Below are 20,338 nucleotides of genomic sequence, written 5' to 3'. Positions count from 1 at the left end.
AAACAAACAAACAAACAAACAAACAAAGTGGAAAGAAACAAATCATAAGATCTATAACCTCAAATTCAATTAATACAAGTGGGTATGATACATGGGTGTGTGTGTGTGGGGGGGATATTTAGCATTTCAAGTGTCACACACACAAAAAAAAGCCAAAGATTAATGTTCTCCTAATGGCTTTGATAGTTAAGTAAATGTAGGTTTCCAAATGCATCCAGAAAAACTTTAGAATAATCATTAGAATAATTAAAAGCCTTCCTTCTTAACTAGAAGTTATCAACAAACAAAATGTTCTGGAAAGAAGGAAGTAGAGTAAAAGTAAGGTCCTCTTCCTTGCCCACTACCCTCAAAAAAAAAAATAAAAACAAAATGCTTAAGGAATAAAACAAGTTGGAATATGTACAATTTATATAATAATTATAGCAATTATTACAAATGGGTCACTGTGTTATAAACAGGAAAAGACTCTTAGATGGGATTTTATTTTAAAGAGATTTACATGCTTTTGACATAAAGAATACCTAAATAAAATGACATGAAAAGCTAAAAAGAATGGAATAGGCAAAGATTTTAGGAAGACTAAAAAAAAATCTGTTTGCCATTATTAATATGAGACAAGGCAGAGATAAAAAAAAATTAAGATACTGTAAAAGTCATTTCTAACTAATATAGAATCCATAACACATAGGCTCAAGGTCATGAAACTTATCAACCATATAATATCTCATTATGTATCTGAAAAATACAAGACAATAAACTACTTCATATTTTATTGAAAACAAATAACAAAAAATTGTATGTCCTGTCTGATTCTACTTGTGGAAAAATATAACGTATATATGTGGGAGAAAAGCCTGAAAAATGAAACAGATTTAAAGCATATCACTTTGTAGTTGGAGTATGAGTGCTTTTTATTTATTTTTGAATACTTCAAATATTAACCAAAATTTTATTATTGACCATACATAGACTAATTTTGTAATAAAATAGTATCAATTTTTAAATAATGTACATGGTAATATTTCTACTTTTTTTTGTTAGTCCTGAATTGAGAATATTTTTTCCATTTTTTTTTTTTTTTTTTAGAGAGAGAGTGGAAGGGAGGAAGGTGGGGGAGAGAGAGAGAAAGAGAAATATCAATGCGAGAAAGTACATCAATTGGTTGCCTCCCTCAGGCACCCCAACCAGCGGCAGGTATGAAACCTGCAACCAAGGTACGTGCCCTTGATCGGGGAATGGAACCTGCAACCATTTGGTGTGCAGGCTGACGCTCTAGCACACTGGCCAGGGCAATATTTCTGCTTCTTTTAATCCTCAACCAAGGATATTTTTCTATTTATCTTCAGATAGAGTGGGAGAGAGGGAGCGAGAGAGAGAAACATCAATGTGAGAGGGGACATATCGATTTGCTGCCTCCTGCACAACCCTGACCAGGGCCAGGACGAACCGCAACCGAGGTATGTGCCCTTGACTAGAATTGAACCCATGACTCATTGGTCCGCAGGCCAACACTCTAACCATTGGACCAAACAGGCCGGGGCAATATTTCTTCTTTTTAAGAGAATACATTTTCTTGGTTTATATTTTACTTTGATTTTGGTTTTTAAGGTGATTTAAAATTACAAGATATCATTTTGGCCTCCAGTTAATTGCTATAAACTGTTCTTACACAGACATTAACCAAAGTCACATCTGCTTTCACCAAAATAAGTTTCGGCTTCTACAGTCTTGGAAATTCTTGTAATCTGGAATTTTGTACTTAGGAAAATCCTTAGAATGTGTCAAAGAACATAGTGTCTTTGAAAATGAACACTTCAGTTGTTATAAAACTAAGCATTCCATATGTAATCTTCTTTAAAGGTAGGAAAAAAGAAAACCCTGAGAATTCTTACATTATTATTTCCCAGTTCAGTAAAATCAGACATATACATTAACCTTCAAGAATTTTATAGTAAAGGGTAGAAGTGATTTAAAGACCTATGGCTGGCCTTTTGTTACCTCATCAAAGCTTTTACTAAATTGGGTAATTAATCATGTCATTTTGAGAATTAAAAGTGTTATCTGAAGTCAGATACTCTTTTTCCTTTGACTTATTAAAGTAAAAATACATCTGCAAGTTTATTTTTAAATTTCCACCCAGTTCAATTTCACTATGTGGTAACATAATGTCAAAAAAAATGACAGGCCAAATGACAAAGAAATCAGATAAATGTGAACACATGTCATTAAGGAACCCTCTTGGCACACTAAAAGTTTTAACTGAAGATGAAATAAATTAAGAAGTACTGTGAATATAAAATGAAAACCATGTCTTTGAGAATCCTTTCAACATAGTATTCCAATCAGCCATTGTAATTTCATAAAATTTACAGAGCCAAACTAAACAAACAAGTCATTACACAAAATCTTTTATTTTCTATGTATATTAGGAAGAAGGTGTGTAGGGGAACTCACTTAGAGGTGCAATATGGCTCCACCCCCAAAGTCGTCTGGAAATGTTGGACCCTCTGTTTAACCTTCTGTAACTGTTGAACTCTCTGTAGCCTCAGGCTTGGCTGACTACTCAGGAAAGCTGTCCAAAGGTAAACATCATGCTCCCAGGAAGGAGGTTAATGAGTGTATGGAGTATAATAACTGCCTGATGTTATCTGTTAATTTAGGAATGCATTGTTCTTTCTGGTGATCTATGTGACTACCTAACATATGGTTTTACTATTAATCCTCTATGAAAAAAGAGACCCTGTCCTGGGAGGGGGTGGATTCTTCCCTACTGCTCATGACTGGAAGTGCAGCTGCTTCGCCTGTGTATGTAAGTTTCTTTTATTAAAGTTCTTATGAATTAGAATAAGGCCACATGTTAGTTCTTCAGAATCAATCCTGAATTTAGACTTTTAGAGCTTTCTCCCAACAAGTTGCTATTATGAGGTAGATTAGAAGAACTGCAGAGAATCAGACATAAAGTAATATGCTATTAACTGAATTATTATTTTTGGGTAAACAAAGTTTTAAAAATAAGGTAGAGAAAATTTAGCAGATTGGAAATATGAACTTATTCTTTCTCCTTAATAAAAGATCCTCTGTCTTACTATTAAAAAATAAATAAGTGAAGGAAAGGGCATAAATGCATAAAGACAAAGCATGAAAGAAGACATGATAGCAGAAACAATAATTCAACACACTTTTGAAACTGGAAAATGGATAAGATAAGCTGAGAGGCAAGAGTCTGAGAGAGAGGATGCCATAAAGATATAACAGGAAACATTTGGAAGATCAACTCTGCTGAATAGAGCTTACTCAGAAGAAGAGGCCTATCACTGGGGACTAGGAGATCCTTGGTGATGGCCAGGTCCCTTGCCTGACCACAATCCATGAAGCTCACAAACTGGCAGACCCAAATGTACCACCAGCTTTCTGGTAGTAAGAATGCCAGGATTTAAGAAATGCCTTTAATATGATAGAAACAAGCTGACCAACTTAACCAAAAACAAACAAACAACAAAAAACAAATAAAAACACAAGTACCTGGTAAAAAGGTTGATCCAGGGAGCAGAAAAACAAAAGCCTCAACAATTGTCAGAGTTAAGAAAAGACACAATTAATCAAATAAGAACCAGATTCAATGAAAAATTAGAGAATAAGGATTCATTTTCAGAAACTGAAAATACAATCATAGGATAATTAAAAATGCCAATCAAATATTGAGAAAATATTCCATAGAAGAGAAGAAAATATAAGAAGTTTAATGCTAGGAGAGAAAATCCAAGTATCAGTGTGAAAAAGCAGAGCAAATAGGAAAGAGGGCATATTGAAGAAACAATATAGAATAAAGGACGTGAGTTTCCATATTGAACCAAAGAATGAATAAGGAAGAACAAGCCTTTTTGTGCATTGAAATTGCCAGTTCAGACTGGGAACCGGGGGAATGAGGACAGAAGGCTCCAGGAGGGTCATCTGCTTTGGAAAGGTGTTGGTTACTGGACCACTAGATCTGTCCGACTGCAGCTGAGAAGAGCTGAGTGATAGCTAAGCCGGAGCCTGAGCCTGCCTCAGCGCGGGGCTGAAATGGTCAGAAGTAAGATGGAGCAGTTTGTGTTCCAAGGTTGCACTGATGCAATGAGAGAGCAGTCTCTCAAAACCATCTGAAAAGCAGGAGGAGGAAGGAGGAGATGTTATTCTTGAAGAGAAAAGGCTACTTCTAAGAATGACAGAAGATGGTCTATGAAGTCAAGAGCCCAAAGGAGTTCCACAGGCCTCTTTCTTACATGAGCCCTGCTCTATATCACTGCAAAGTCTAGGACAGGGGGGAGCCATGCCCGAATCACAGAGGTGTCACCTCAAGCAGCCTTGTGAATCATGAGGTCTGGAGATATAATGCCTTTTGCCTTCTGGTTCCCTTAAAATGTCCCATTCTCCCCATTACTACATGTGTCTGGTGTTTCCTTTTCTTTCCTAAGTGTCATAGAATGCCTTTCTTTAAACTGTTCTTTATTTTTACATTCTAGTTTCTTCAGAAGTTCTGAGGTCAACCATTAAAGGCCACTTGGTTAAAAAAAAGTCATATCAGAAAATCTCAATATTATTCATAATTAGATACTATAAGTATAAGCAGTCAGACCTTATACTGGGTAAGAAAAGTTCAGGAAAGCTGCTGGAACAAGGTGGAACATGCCCATTGTGACTTTGTTCACAATGTTTTCAGAATCCAAGCAGGTGAAGGAGAATGAGCTACACACAAGAGCAGTATGGTGGGGCAAACCGGCTGTGGTGAAGTGGAAGAAGGGGCCCTGAGTGAGCTACTTGGGCACTCTTAAGGAGATGCTATTGTTATTTCAGGTCCAGTGCTACCGGAGAAGAAACTCCAGAGAGTGCTAATGGACAGGCCAACTGAAGCATTATGGTGTGGCTAACCTTGAGGATAAGATTCAAGTTTTGAAGAGGCACTAAGATAAACAGTTATTTAATCTGGAAAAACGTGCACTCAAAAAATCTATCATGAGAAGGTAGACATGGTAAACTCCCTTAGAGCTGTCCTGGGGAACTTTTTGTGCTCTCCGGTATGGTAGCCACTAGCCACATGTGGCTATTGAGCACTTGAAATGTGACTAAGTGAGGATTTAAAGTTTTAATTTTATTTAATTCTAATTATTGTTTAATTTAAAGAGATACACGTGACTAGTGACTACCATACTGGACTTTGCAGTTTTAAATTTAAAAACAAAAGAAAACAAAGACACACACACACACACACACACACACACACACACACACACACAGTAAAAGCCTGAGAAATAGTATCTGTAGCCACATACCCCTTGTGGTCCAGAAAGTGGTTCTATCAAGTCCAACAGGGTCCTCACCTAATACAGACCACTCTGCCAGTGAGGTGATCACTCCTCTCTCCTTCTCATCCTCTACAGGTCCTTTCCTCTCTTCTCCTCCTTCCCTCATAAAGCACTGCAAGTCTCCGCCAGGTCCAGCCTCACTCTCATCCACAACTCCTACGCCTTTGCACAAATAAGCAAGGTGTCTGCATGTCTTCAGTTTATTTCTTCCTATGAATACTATATTCTTCTTTTTTATGTTAATATAAATTTACATATATAACATTCCTGTATGCTATTTGGGAGTGTGTACTATTATTTTTTATACTAACACTTGTTTTGATTTGTTAGGAACTGTTCCAAATACAGGTTTCCAGAACTGCAACCACCTGATAAAACAAGTACTTCTATTTAGATTTCTTTTATTCAAACAAATGTTTTCTTGCTTCACACATTATATGATTTATTATTTTCTCTTCATACTTCTCTGAGATGTTTTTAAAAATATTTGTTTGTTAGACAAAATATTTGTTTGTTGGAGATATCTAAATTTATATATTCTATAACTAGATTACCAATATAAATAATTCATCTATCTATCATTTTACCAATTGATGGGACAAAAAAAAGCATTAAGAGCTTATATACCTTTTTTTTGTACTTATTTGTTTTGTGTTGTTGTTATAAGCACTATACTTCCCATACTGTTATCAAATATTTAAAACACAGGTATATTCTGAAATATAACTTCACACTTATTATTTTCTATTCTATCAAAGACTTATCTCCAAGTGAATAAAAAACACAGAAAAAGAAATAGGGGCAAGGTGAAAACAAGAGGGAAAAAGGCAAGAGGTTCTGGAATTTCTCTAAAGAAAGCAAGACTCAGCAATTATGTGGAGAAAATTCACGACGGGGTGGGACCTAGAGTGGCAAGTGTAGCCTATGGAGGTGCACTTAAAAAAATGGTTACAGAGGAGAAGCCCTGAAAAGTGACCTGGGTCTGGGCAGGGCTGCAGGTGTCCCAGAGGCTCTAGGAAAGCAGAGGTGAGCAGACAGTAGTAATGTCAGGGAAGGCTTTGGGCACAGAGAAGGCAGTACGCTAGGGAGAGGTCTGGCTCCAAGTAAGTAATGTATGATGCTACCTATAGCTGCTAATCTGCACAATGTTTTAATTTATTCCTGAAGTAATTTAATAAAGAAAAAAGTTACCTGTGATGTCCTGAATACCGTGGACCACGGATATGGCCTATTCCTCGGCACCCTGGAGTAGGACAGACAGCTTGACCTGGCAGGATTTTCACATCATTTGCTCCTTCAGGAAGTAAAAGAATATAACTTGAAAACACCTTTAGTAAAAACGAACTGGAAAGACTAAAATCTGTAAATGATATTCATTGAGACTTTACAAATTGAAAACAAATTATCACCAACAAACACTTATTGAGTACTTGTGATGTTTTATAAGATGATTTAGCAGAAAATATCATTGCTGTAATAGATAACACCATTAGCAACTAATACCAGAAGCAGAGCAAAATAAATCAACATTGAAGAAAAAAAAAAAAAAACAGATATGAGAATATTCACTTATCTCTTTCAGAAGATAATACTGGCAAAAGCAATACAGCCATGAAGTGAGAAAGTGAGGGGGTGAAGTGTGGGTTGTAGTTTCCCGTTATACTCCCACTAAACCACAGCAAGGTCCCCCCAAATACTGGACAGAAACTGGGCTAGTAATTGGGCATGCCAAAGACAGTGAGCATGCCCTGCCCATGCTTCCTCTTCAGCTGTCAAAGCCAGCTGCAGAAAGCACTGCCTGCCACACGCCACACACGCCACACACGCCACACACCCCACATACCACATGCATACCACACCCCCCACACCACGGATAACCACTTCCAGCCAAAGATGGGTTCTATCAAGCACCAGAGGCAATCCATCTACAAAGTGCATGAAGATTTAAACCCCCTTCTCTGTTCTGTGATCCTCCTCAGTCTGCTCTTCCTCACTTTCCCTTTTCCCCATCAACAGCAGCTCCTAGAATGTTCTATCCCATACTGTCATACCGTCTGGGCCCATTTCCCTGACAATCCCACACTTTCCTCCTCTCTCCCCAGCTCTCTCATTTTCATTTCCTGTGCAAACTTCCTATTTCCTGCCCTCATTTCAATATTTTCTCCATTTTCTAGCACTAACTTAATCTGGCAGTCAGTTGAAGAGAAGGCATTCTGCAGCTTTCTTCAAGAGAAATTGTTCATTTTCTCACACCCCACATATCTCAGAATTGGCCGGGAAGTCAGTGCCCGCTGTTCCTCACAGCATCTCTTCTAGACTACAGTTCTTTCCTATTCTTTAATACTCCTGTTCTGAGGCTGATGCCATGGGGCATCCTCAGCACTGGCCCTCTCATTGCTCGCACCCATCTGCCTCTGTCACCCCTGTCACCCAGAAAAGGCTTCAGCCCTCACTCACTGTGTTTCACTCTGACCCAACTCCAGCAACACCCAAGGCATCCTCAATACCCACACAATCCTCCTGTCCACTACGCTGCCCTCACAGAACCAACTCATCTCCAGTGGCTTCTTCCCTGAATCCATCTGAGCCTCTGGATTTTGTCATCACCAAAATGACATTGCTTCTAAAATCACTAGGCAAACAGCCCCTCAGACTAGAGAATCCCGACCTTCCAGATTGCTTGCTCAGGTATCCCACCCAACTCCTGATGATGTTCCCAACATCACTGGGATTTCCAGGCCACTGATTTCCCTTCTTTTCTCACCATCAGTCATCAGTCCCTTCTTGCCATAACTCTTCCCTCGTCTTAGAGTCCATCAACCAGTGTTTGACCCTCTATTGCAAATAATTTCAATTCCCTTTCCTCTCTGATCTTTTATCTTAAGTGGCTATGGGGGGAGGGGGTGAAGCCAACCATGGATCAAATGTATTATCCTGCTGCTCTGTTTTGTGTAACTAAGTTCTCCTGGGGAAAAAATTACACAACAGTGCAGATTGTTACCAAAACTACTTACTGTCTTCAATATCACCTGAACTCCTCTACACTCTCCACCCAGCTCCAATGACTGGCTCTCAGGAATGCCACGTACCTGTTCCTTTGCTGAGAAAACAGGAGCTTTCTCCCCTGTGCACCATCATTTCCTTCCCTCCTTCCATCACAACGCATGGAGAATTCCCTCTCCAGAGCAAACCCCTCACCATTATGTTGGGGTATTAGCTACTTCATTCTCCAGCATCTTTAGGCTATGGGATATTCTTATCACTCCTGGACTTTTTAAATCCTTTCTACCATCATTTAAACCTACTCCAGCCTCCCACATTATAAAAAGAAACAAAGACAGAAAACAAAAGCTTAAAACTCTACTTAAAATCCACATTTCCCTTTACTGCTGTTCACTCTTTTTCTCCCTCATAGCCAAACTTCTGAAGAAGATGTCTCTATTTCCTCACATCTCAGTCCTCAAACCACATCAGTCTATCTTCTAAGGTCAGTAATAACCTTTATGCATTAAGCCCAATATGCACTGCAGAGTATGCATCATATTTGCTGTCTTGGTACTATCAATCACTGTCTCCTCCTTGAATTGTTATTGTCCACCAGCTTTGGTGACATCATACTCTGACAATTTCCCTGCTGCATATGAGCATTCTCTTATCTTCCTTGCCAGCTTTTCCTCCTCTAGTTAACCTTAAAATGTGAGAGCCCCATGTTTTGTTCTTGGGCTATCCATTTCAACATTTTATTTACCAACTGTATGCTACAGATGCTCATAGGTTATAGCCCAGAAATTTTTTATGTTACAGACCAATACTTCCAATTCGATATATTCAATTTCAATACACCTCCAATGGTATCTCTCAAAGGCATTTCAAACACAACTTTTTCAAAACTGTAGTCATCATCTTGTCCCCCAACCTTCTTTTCTGCTAGAGATGCTCATCCCAATAAATCACATCACACTCCATTCCAGAAACCTGGAAGTAATTCTTTACATCTCTCTCCAATTGCACTCTGCCTCAACTTCTTATTGACTCTCAATCTCTTAAATACTGCCTATTTTTTTAAATCACTACTGTGACTGCCCTAACCCAAGTCATCATCTTCTCCTTGGAGAATTTCTGTAGCCATTCTTTTCTTTTTAATCTTCCCAGAATTTGGGAGGACACATCATTTTTTTTTTTAAATACTGATTTTTAGAGAGACAGTAAGGGAGATGGAGAGATGGAAACATCAATGAGAGAGAAACACTGATTGGCTGCCTCCTGCATGTCCCCCACTGGGGATTGAACACACAACCCAGGCATGTATTCTGAAAGGAATCGAACCAGCAAACTCTTTGGTGCATGGGACGATGTTCAATCTACTGAGCTACACCAGCTGGGCATCTGTAGCCATTCTTTACTCATTCCAATCTATTCTCTTTCTTGCAATCAGAGTGACATTTTCAAAGTACAAATCTAATCATTTCCTCTTAGCACCATGAAAGAGTTTTCATTGTTTGGATTCAGTCCAAATTCCTCAGCCTGGCCTACCTGATCTGACTCCTATCTCGTCAGACATATTAGCTCACTTGATTTTCCTCCATATTCAATATTCTACATCGAAACTGTCTTTTCCTGTTCCTTGAACCTACCAGGTTCTTCCACAAGGTAGGGCATGTGTGTGTTGGAATGACCTTCCTATTTCTAAGCCTGGATGACTCCTATTTACTTTCAGGCCACAGCTTGTATTCCACTTCCTCAGGCTACCTTCCCAGAGTATGTTAGATTCCCATTTTATATAACATTTCCCAAACTACAAATTGAATGATTATTTGTTTAATGTTTATCTCTGTTATTAGAATATGAGCTGTAAGCCTGATATTTCATTCTTGTGTCATCAGACCTAGTCTGACACATAGTTGGTGCTCAAGAAATGCTTATTAAATAAACATATGAGTATTCCACAGTCCTTCCCTCAAGATGCTCTTGGTCAAGAAAATAATCTTATGTAAAAACCGGAAATTGGCCTTGGCCGATTGACTCAGTTGGTTAGATCATTGTCCTGTATACCAAAAGACTGAAGTTTATTCCCAGTTAGGGCCCAAGCCAAGGTTGCGATCAGATCCCCAGTTCAAGTGCGAGTGGGAGGCAACCAATCGATGTTTCTCTCTCTCAATCAATAAAAACATACCCTTGGGTGAGGATTAAGAAAAATACCAAGACATTTGCATTATAGTGTGACTATGTTGAACAAAAATACTGACTGAAACTGGGTCCCACTGTGTGGTGATATTAGAATAAATATCAGAAAATTTTTTTATTAAATTTATCAAAAAATAAGAAAAGTATATCGTACACACTTTTTCTCTTACAACTTCACAAAATACCTTGAGGGATAAATATAAAGAAATAGTAATTTCCTGATTCAAAGGTAGCTTTTGGAAACTGCTTTTTAAAAAATCAATTTTTAAACTAATCGAAGGAACTGATGTTTAAAAATTGCAAACAAGTCCCTAGTTGAGGAGTATTCCTGTGTTAGTCAGTAAATAAAAGAATCTGTGAGAAAAGAAACATAGATAGATATAAACAGACTCTTCTCCAAACTGCACCTCATTATACACTACCAAGCCCACCATCACAAAGGCCTAGAACATTAAACCCATAAACAGAACAAACAACAGACAAAGACTTCTCATCAGCCAGCCCAGATGTCACTCTGTGCGAACAATATTCCAGTAAATTCTCAATGAATGCTACTTGGCATTTTTTTTTCTAGACTATTTTAGATTAAATTAAGGTTTAAAGTGATCTTTTAAATATTTATCCAAAGCTCTGATGGATGTCATGATTCTCTCTGTTAGATCTGTAAGAAGAGGTATGACCTCAACTATTGGGAGAATTATCACATTAAAAGTGTATCAAGGGAACATAACAAAAGAGTCAAGAAAAATACGCTACACAAATGCATGGAATCTAACAATTTCCTTGGTAAAGTCTGTATGAAATTTAATAGGTTAACTCAATGGTGAATAAGACTGAGAGCCATCTGTGGGAAAAGGAAACCTGTAAATTTTACAATCCTTCATACTATTGTCTCTAGGATAAAGGGAAATAAAATAAAACTAATTTCTATCATAGGTCTCCAGAAAATAACTGAATTTCACTGAGAATGTTTGAAATCATTTCTTCAGAGAGACTGTCCCTGACCATAGTCCCCTTTCTTGTTTTCTTTTTACCACTGTATTAGAAATTATTTTCCCAGTTTATCACCTGTCTCCCTTCATGAAAGTGAGGGCATTGACCTTATCTAATTTGTTTACCATTGCATTCCCAGCACCAACCACAGCAGTAATTGGCACATAAGAGATATGGAATAAGTATGTGTTTGGAATGAATAAAGATCAGAAAGACAACAACAATTAACACTTGTAGGTATTATTTTGGCTTATCCTGACCAGAATGCTGTGAAATAATCACTACTTGATTCTCATTCAGACCTTAGCATGCCTAAAATCAATCTGGTTTTCTATTTCAAAATATTAAGAGCTATTCACTGTATCAGGCAGCATGAATAAATTCTAATTTATTCCAGGTCTTCTATAAAATTTGTACTCAGGCAGGAGTTAATCTAATTGCAGACTTCTTACTGCCAGGACAACAAAGAAATGGAAAATATGCTTGTAAATTGGAAATTATCTGAGTAATGAACAATGCTTCACACTAACATGACACTGTAGTAAAATGTCCTCATGGATGCCCCGTCACACGGAACTACACGGTTGCCATTAGCAGCCAGGACAGACACTGTAGTTACCCACTCAACGTCCATTCCCTCTTTTCTTGCTGACTGAACCCTGACTTGATTTAGGGCAGCAATGTGCCTTACTAAAAATGTTGGCTTTCCCAGACTCTCTCACATCCAGACATAGTCATTTGACATTGTCCTGGATAATAAGACCTCAGGGAAAGGCAATGTGAAGATGTCTATAAATGATTTTTTTTTCCTATTAAAAGGGTAGAGATGACACTGGTGCTGCTTTGCCCATTTCCTCCTTCTTTGACCTTTTCAGAACACAAATGTAAGAGTTCACGAGGTGACTCGCACAAGGACCAACGTAGAAGTGTTGAAGAAGGCAGAGAATAAAGGAAGATTGAGCCTGAACCCAAGACACGCCTGGGGGAACCTCCCACATCCGTGTCTGTCATGGATAAAAAATAACTCTTTTTTATTAAACCATTATGATGAAAGAGCAATTTTATTTTGTAAAATCAAGTAATTGTTCTGAAACAAAGACTAGAAGTGCATGTGGGTATTAGACCTATTGTCATATGAAGATGCTGTAAGATATCAAGGGCAAATCAAGAAATAAAGAGACTGCACTCCTCTCCAGGAAATAAGAAAGTGAACTGTCTATTCAACATGGCCCAACGGGCAACTATGAGTGATATGTATGGAAAGACCTGTTATCCCACCCAGAATGTGTTGGAAGCTGAGATCATCTCCTTGCTTCTGAGCAGAAAGCAGTTTCCTCTTATAATTGTTATTTTATTTGGTAGAGAGCTGACCCAGAGCATAATGACAATACTAACACTGATTGAAGCAAATTAAGATAGACTATGTGAGCTTCAGATTGGTGTTGATCAGCATCAGAAAATAAGGACCAAGCAGCAGCAGCATTCTTATTTCAACACTATTTACCCTCTGCTGAAAAAGCATTCAGTTCAACTTGATTCATTTAGGAAGTGTTTTATAGAGAAATGTCATTCGCATTGTGTCTAGAGGACATAACAGAAAAGTGGAACAAATTTAAATGTCACTGATAACAGATAAGTTAAAATAATTGATTTATTGTTATTATTTAAAAAATAACCATAAGGGTTATTCACTCTTTTAAAGAAATATTAAGTGCCTGTCATATGCCAGACAGTAGTGCTAGGATTATGGCAGCACACCCAACAGAAAGCCCCGTCCCTTGGAGCTTACCTTCTGGTGCAAAAGACAAAATAAACAATGAAATGAGAAGCAGAATGTAATGTCAGACAGTGATGGTTGTAGGAAGATCTATAAAGTGAGTGAAGAAGAGAAAGTGACGAGAGGGGAATGGGATGCTCTTTAAGGCAGAGTAGTCGGGGAAAAAGTCCTGACATTTGAACAGGATCTTACACGAAGGGAAGGCATGAGACATCTGGGACAACAGACAACAGAAGGAAGGCCAGTGTAGCCGGAGCCCCATTGGCAATGGAGAGGGGCAAGAGATGAGATCATAGGGGTCAGAGTGGGAACACTGGAAAGTATGGCGAAGGACTGAATCAGTGAGGAAATACTGGGGTCCTGTCCTTTGACAAGCATTTACTTCTACCAGAAACTGGTAAAGGTCTTAAGACAGGCTCTGCATTGTGGCTGGAACTAGAGGTGCCAATGTAGCGATGACTTCCTACCTGCTATTTAAAGCCATGGACTAGATGAGCTCTCATAGTGAATTAGTGTCAATGGGGGAAAGAAGAAGCCTGAGGACTGCACTCAGGGAAACACAATATGTAAAGACTAAAAAGCATGAAAAAGGAGGCCAAGAAGGAGCAGCGAGGGGAAAGCCAAGAAAAATACATCCTTCATGGAGGAGCACATAAAGACAGGGTGTCAGTGGTTCTGGGGGTGGCAGTGTGCAGGGTGGGGTGACTGGAATAGGAACATTTTCACTGAACAGACCTGAATAGACCTGACTGACATTCAAAGAAGAATGGCAGAGGAAAAAGGGGAAAATGATAGCGTAAACTATTCTGAGGAGCTTTTTATATTAAAGGTGGTATAGAAGTGGGTTTGTCATCAAGCAAATGTTTTTTTTTAAATTTATTTTTGTAACAGATGTTTCTCCTTTTTCCCCCCATTGACTCCCTTCCTCCCTATCCCCTCCCACTCTGTCCCCAGCTTTGTTGTCTATGTCCATCGGTTATACGTACATGCATGTAAATTCTGTGGTTTATCCCTTCCTCTCCCCCCCTTCTGAGGTTTGTCAGTCTGCACCCTACTTCTATATCTCTGGGTCTATTTTGTTCATCAGTTTGTTTAGTTCATTATATTCCAGAAAATAAGTGAGATCATGTGATATTTGCCTTTCTCTGCTTGGCTTGTTTCACTTAGAATAATACTTTCCAAGTTCCTCCATGGTGTCTCAAAGGATAAAAGATCTTTCTTTCTTACAGTTGCATAGTACTCCATTATGTATATGTACCACAGATTTTTTATCTACTCGTCTAACTGATGGACACTCTTATTACTGTTTATGTTTGAGTGTGATGATGGGAATGTTTCAGTTGAAAGAAAATTTGAAAATGTAGAGAGAGGGTGAAATTATAGGAAAAGGTCCTTGAATGGCCCCAAAGTGATAGGCTGGTGGGCAGTCCGGACTGACTTCTGACAGGGCAGGGACTCTCGCCTGCGGCAGGGGAGGCAAAGCACATGTGTACAGAGGAGGGTGTACCAAGTCGATCAGGGTGTGTGTGTGGGGGTGACCAATTTCTCCCCTGAGAGCTTTTATTTTCTCACAAAATAGGCAGTAAGAGCATCATCTGAGACTAAGAATAAAGCAAGGAATGCAACAATATTAAACTTAGGAATAAAAAATAAGTAAGTAAACTATTCAAACATGCATATGTTCTCACTTCAAATAATTAAGGTTTCACTATCTTGTTTTGAACTGGAAATTTTTAGATTAGCATCCTGTTTTCTTTTCTACCCCGCACTCAGGAAATTTATATTATAGTTTGTTAAGAAGATTTAATGAAATAATTACCCTTGAATGTTTGAGAATGTGAATAATAAGCATATATTTCAAACTAAAATTATAGGTTAATCATGCTTATTCTCCATCTCCTAATAAAATTAGGGACAATAAATACCCATTGTGATACCATAATGAGTTTCTCAAAAGCAGAAAGAAATAGTATAACTAAACACCATGTTTGCTTGTACTAGATTTCAGGTTGTCAGATTTCATGATATATAGATAAAATAGAATAACTACTTTCTCAAATAAAAATGAAAAACAATTTTTAAAAGGTTACTAAAAATGTGAATGTTATACTTATGTGATTATACAGAAAAACCACTAAAGTATAGCAATGGAGACATTAGTAGAGGAAGGTAAATTGACCATCTACCTAACAGAGGAAAATATTTAGGAATGTGCTAGAGTCCTGAAGGACCAGTGAATACAAAAATGATGCTAATTCCACCACACAGAAACAATAACATACTAAGAAAAGAGTCCAAAAGCAATGGACAGCTTTCTAGATGTCCCTTCCATAGATTGGACAGAGCTTCTGGGCAGTGATGATAAAAAGTGAAACATGGTATATTGGGCTTTCCTCGGTATTTAAAAAAAGACAGCAGAGCAGCTGTCAAAGAGGTTTTTTTTTTAGCAAATATGATAAAATGCATTTATCATACATTGAAATTTAAACAGAGAAAGAATAATATGGTGGGTATGATAATTATACAAGGATCCCAGAAAAAGAGCACCTCATAGGTAATATGGGTACACTATCAGAGAGATCAAAGGTTTGCTGGAAAAAGGGATGACTCAACCTGGGTATTTGGACAAAACATCTTCGATCTGGTTGTATAAGCCACTGTAAGGACTAGGAACAAGACTGTGAGAAATGCGTGAATGGTGCTAACCAATATATGTTTGTAATGACAATGAAGCAGAAAAGAAGAAACATAGATCTAAACTGAGATATCTCTCATTCAAACATGTCATATTAGCATTTTAAAGTAAGGGATTTATACCATCAAGTTTACCACAATTATTTAAATACAAAAAACAGGGCTCTTTTTATATTACTAAATAGAATAGGACTTCATAAGTTGCCAATCTGTTTTGTTGCCCAGTTTTTAAACTTAAAAAAAAAAAATCAGGAAAACAACACTCCTAATTTATGCAGAAAAAACTAGGAGGGGTCCACAGACATAATGCTGAAGTACAGAACTGTAAGAGTAGAAAACACTTTAGGGATTATTGGCTCATACACACACACACAAATTGGTTTACATGTAACTAAACTAAATAGAATTGAACCTATATCTAACTGATAACTTTATTGTGAGAAACTGAGAGTAATATTGCATCTAAAAGTAATTAATACAAATACTATTTCACTAGATTGTCTTATCTCATTTTTTCATTATTTTAAAAAAAGAAATCAAAACAGATGTACTTTTTCCTAAACTTTAACTTTTATACAATTCTGTCTCAAAGATCATAAAAAAAACCCACAACCACCTAAAACTACTTTCTTTTGCTCTGAACCTCCTTCAGGTTGTTTTTTTTGTTTTTGTTTTTATAAATTATTTATTTATTTTTTTGTTACAGATATTTTACCATTTTTACCCCATTGGCACCCCCCTCCCTACCCCACCCCCGCCCCGTCTCCGGCTTAGTTGTCCATGTCCATTGGTCATGCATACATGCATATAAGTTCTGTGGTTTATCTCTTCCCACCCCCCCACCCCCTCTTCTGAGGGATGTCAGTAGGTGCCCTACTTCCATGTTTCTGGGTCTACTGTATTCCTCAGACTGTTATGTTCATTATATTCCGTATATAAGTGAGATCATGTGGTATTTGTCTTTTTCTGCTTGGCTTCATCCACTTAGGATAATACTTTCCAGGACCCTCCATGTCACCTCAAAGGATAAGAGATTTTTCTTTCTTACAGCTGCATAGTACTCCATTGTGTATATGTACCACTGCTTTTTTATCCATTCGTCTACTGATGGATACTTGGGCTGTTTCCAGATCTTAGCTATTGTAAACAGTGCTGCTATGAACATGGGGGTACATATATTCTTCCTGATTGGTGTTTCAGGCTTCTTAGGGTATATTCCTAGCAGTGGGATCACTGGGTCAAATGGAAGTTCAATTTTTTTAAATTATTATTTTTATTAATTTGTTTTTGTTACAAATGTTTCTCCTTTCCCCCCCATTGACACCCTCTACCTCATCCCTCCTGCCCCGTCCCTGGCTTTGTTGTCCATGTCCATTGGTTATGCATACATGCATATAAGTTCTGTGGTTTATCTCTTCCCCCCACAACACCCCTTCTTCTGGGGTTTGTCAGTCTGTACCCTACCTCTATGTCTCTAGGTCAATTTTGTTCAGCAGTTTGTTAAGTTAGTTATATTCCAGAAATAAGTGAGATCATGTGATATTTGCCTTTCTCTGCTTGGCTTGTTTTGCTTAGCATAATAGTCTCCAGGTCCCTCCATGTCATCTCAAAGGATAAGAGATCTTTCTTTCCCACAGCTACATAGTACTCCATTGTGTACATGCACCACAGTTTTTTTATCCACTCATCTACTGGTGGACATTTGGGTTGTTTCTAGATGTTAGCTATTGTAAATAGTGCTGCTATGAATATAGGTTGTCTTTTATATAAAATCAACTTTTTTTAAAAAAAAAAATGACTGATTTGGTACTAGGTTTATGTAAATAGATTATCCCCATCTAATTTAAATGAAAATGCTGCAAAACCACCCTAACTCTCCTCAATCATTCTCTCTCTCTCTCCCTCTCCTCCACTCTCCCTCCTTCCCACTTTACCTCATGCAACATGATATTAAATAGAAGCCAAGACTATGGCAACTTAGTACTTTCTTATTCCTAGGATTTTTCTTATTCCTATGAAGGAAGATAAGGGACAGTCCTAATACTGTAAGTATATCATGGTCCCTTATGAATTGTTTTTGGGGTTCCCCAGTCCTTAAAATGCTTTTCTGTTAAAAGTTCAATTTTCATTGAAAGTGTTACATATAATTTGCTGACAAAAAAAATCAAATTAGTTGCTGACAAAAATGTCATCTGTCCTCCTAACACAACATATATAAATATAAAAATTTAAGTGGGATAGATGACTATAACATTTTTCCAACAGCCTGTAAATTACATCTAAAGCAGAACCTATGACATTCATAATACCCCTCAAATTAGCCTTGACATAGCCATATTAAGAATTTTCATTACCAATAATCTTTTGGTCATTCTTAATAGAAACTGTTGACAGTTGCTTAAGAAGTTCATATATATATGTTGTGTGTGGTGTGTACAGGGTGGGGCAAAAGTAGGTTTACAGTTGTGAGTACATGAAATAGTTCATTCTTGCATTATTCTTTATTAATTATTGTATTATTTTCCATACACACAACTGCAAATGTACTTTTGTCCCAACCTGTATATAAAATTAATAATTACATTTTTTTGGGCTTCTACTCTAAACCTTACTCTACAATTAATGGCATTCCCATATTGAATGATGTTTAAATAGTTTTGGTTGAATTGCTATATTTCTAACAGGAAGAAAGTCTGTAACAAATGCTTGGATGAAATGAAAGGGGCAGATCACTCTCCCTCCAGTTTCTTCACTGATGGCTTTGAATTAGTCTGGAATGGACTTTAGAGAGAAAGACAAGGCCTGAGTATAAGGGTTAGTGCTGCTCCGAGGGAACTCCATGCAGGGAGATACCACAGACTACATTACCTACATGCTGCCTGACCAAAACGGCAAATAACAATGTTCACATTCATCACAGAATAAAGGTACCCCATTCAGGGAAAGCTCCCATCATAGGGACAAACCATCTAAATATTAACTTGCCTATGACTGTGTGACACCAAGAGTAGCATGGACCCCATGGACTGCCATTTCAGTCCAATCCAAAGCAGCAGGACAGCAATAGACCAGGCTCTGCAAAGCCAGAGGACATGGGAGCCTGAGAGTCTACTGGAAGAAGGAGAGAGGTCCCGTGACTGGCATACAGAGCAGGAAGGACTCAAATATGTTTAAATATATAAATTTTCAGATCCCACAAAATCAGAATTCTGGAGGTAAGCTTATGAATCTCATTTCTATTTTTTTTTTAATGTAATCTTTATTTTTCAACTACAGTGGACATATAATATTACATTAGTTTCATGTGTATAATCCAGTGAGTGATTGGACATTATATAACTTACTAAGTGATCACCCCAACAAACCTAGTACCCATGCAGTTTGGGAACTACTTACCTAGTCCATCCACTTATTTTTTCAAACAAGAAAATAAAGTTTTAGAAGGTTAAATAATCTGTGCCAGATCATAAATCATATTTTAGTGGTTAGCACAAGAATTCAAGGTTCCTAACTTGCAAATTTGTGCTCTTTTCACTTGGCTATGCTATTCAATAAGCTATAATTGCTTATAATTGAAACTTTTATATGTCTATGTACACAAATTTCTTATTTTTATTTATTTATTTATTTTTTTTAATCCTCACCCGAGGACATTTTCCCATTTTTTTTGTTCAGGTAGAGTAGGAGGGAGAGTGGAACAGAGAGAGAGTGAGAAACATCGATGTGAAAGGAACACATCGAGTGGCTGCCACCCACATGACCGACCAGGGCCGGGGACAAACTGCAACCGAGGTACGCGCCCTTAGCGGGAACTGAACCCGGGTCTCTCAGGACCACAGGTCGACGCTCTAACCGCTGAGCCAAACTGGCCAGGGCTATGTACACAAATTTCTTAATCCACTACTCTAACTCTAAAGGATGCAAGGGTAGCCATGAATGTCAAGGTAGTCAACTATGCACAATAAACAGAATAAAGTCTGGGTGATGCCATCACACTACTCAGCAATGGACATGGTAAAAAGCATGTGCACGGAGTCAGAGACTATCACTCCTCTCCTCAGTCCTCATGTGCTCCTCCCAATGGGAGTAGATCTCTGAGCTCGCAATGGTCCTAGTATTTATATATTTATTTATTCTCTCTTTTTTTTATCCTTACCCAAAGATATTTGCCCATTTATATTCAGATAGAATAGGGGTGAGAGAGAAAGAGAGAGAGAGAGAGACATCAATGTGAGAGAGACACAACAATTGGTTGCCCCCCGCATAACCCTGATCAAGGCCGGGGACCAAACCATAACTGAGATACATGCCCTTGACCAGAATTGAACCCTCAACTCTTTGGTCCATG

The 20,338-nt window shown here is 37.9% G+C and overlaps 1 protein-coding gene across 1 annotated transcript in view; it reads right to left on the bottom strand.

Moving 5' to 3' along the window:
- Window positions 1-20,338, bottom strand: part of L3MBTL4 (L3MBTL histone methyl-lysine binding protein 4) — a 381,883-nt gene that overhangs the window by 155,619 nt on the left and 205,926 nt on the right. The window contains exon 12 of the mRNA XM_036245527.1: window positions 6,534-6,636. Within this exon, the coding sequence (XP_036101420.1) occupies window positions 6,534-6,636 (103 nt within the window). The remainder of the gene's footprint in view (window positions 1-6,533; window positions 6,637-20,338) is intronic.

This window comes from Molossus molossus, unplaced genomic scaffold (genome assembly GCF_014108415.1).
Source record: "Molossus molossus isolate mMolMol1 unplaced genomic scaffold, mMolMol1.p scaffold_m16_p_6, whole genome shotgun sequence".
Taxonomy (NCBI): domain Eukaryota; kingdom Metazoa; phylum Chordata; class Mammalia; order Chiroptera; family Molossidae; genus Molossus; species Molossus molossus.
This window is presented reverse-complemented; position numbering and strand designations above follow the sequence as displayed.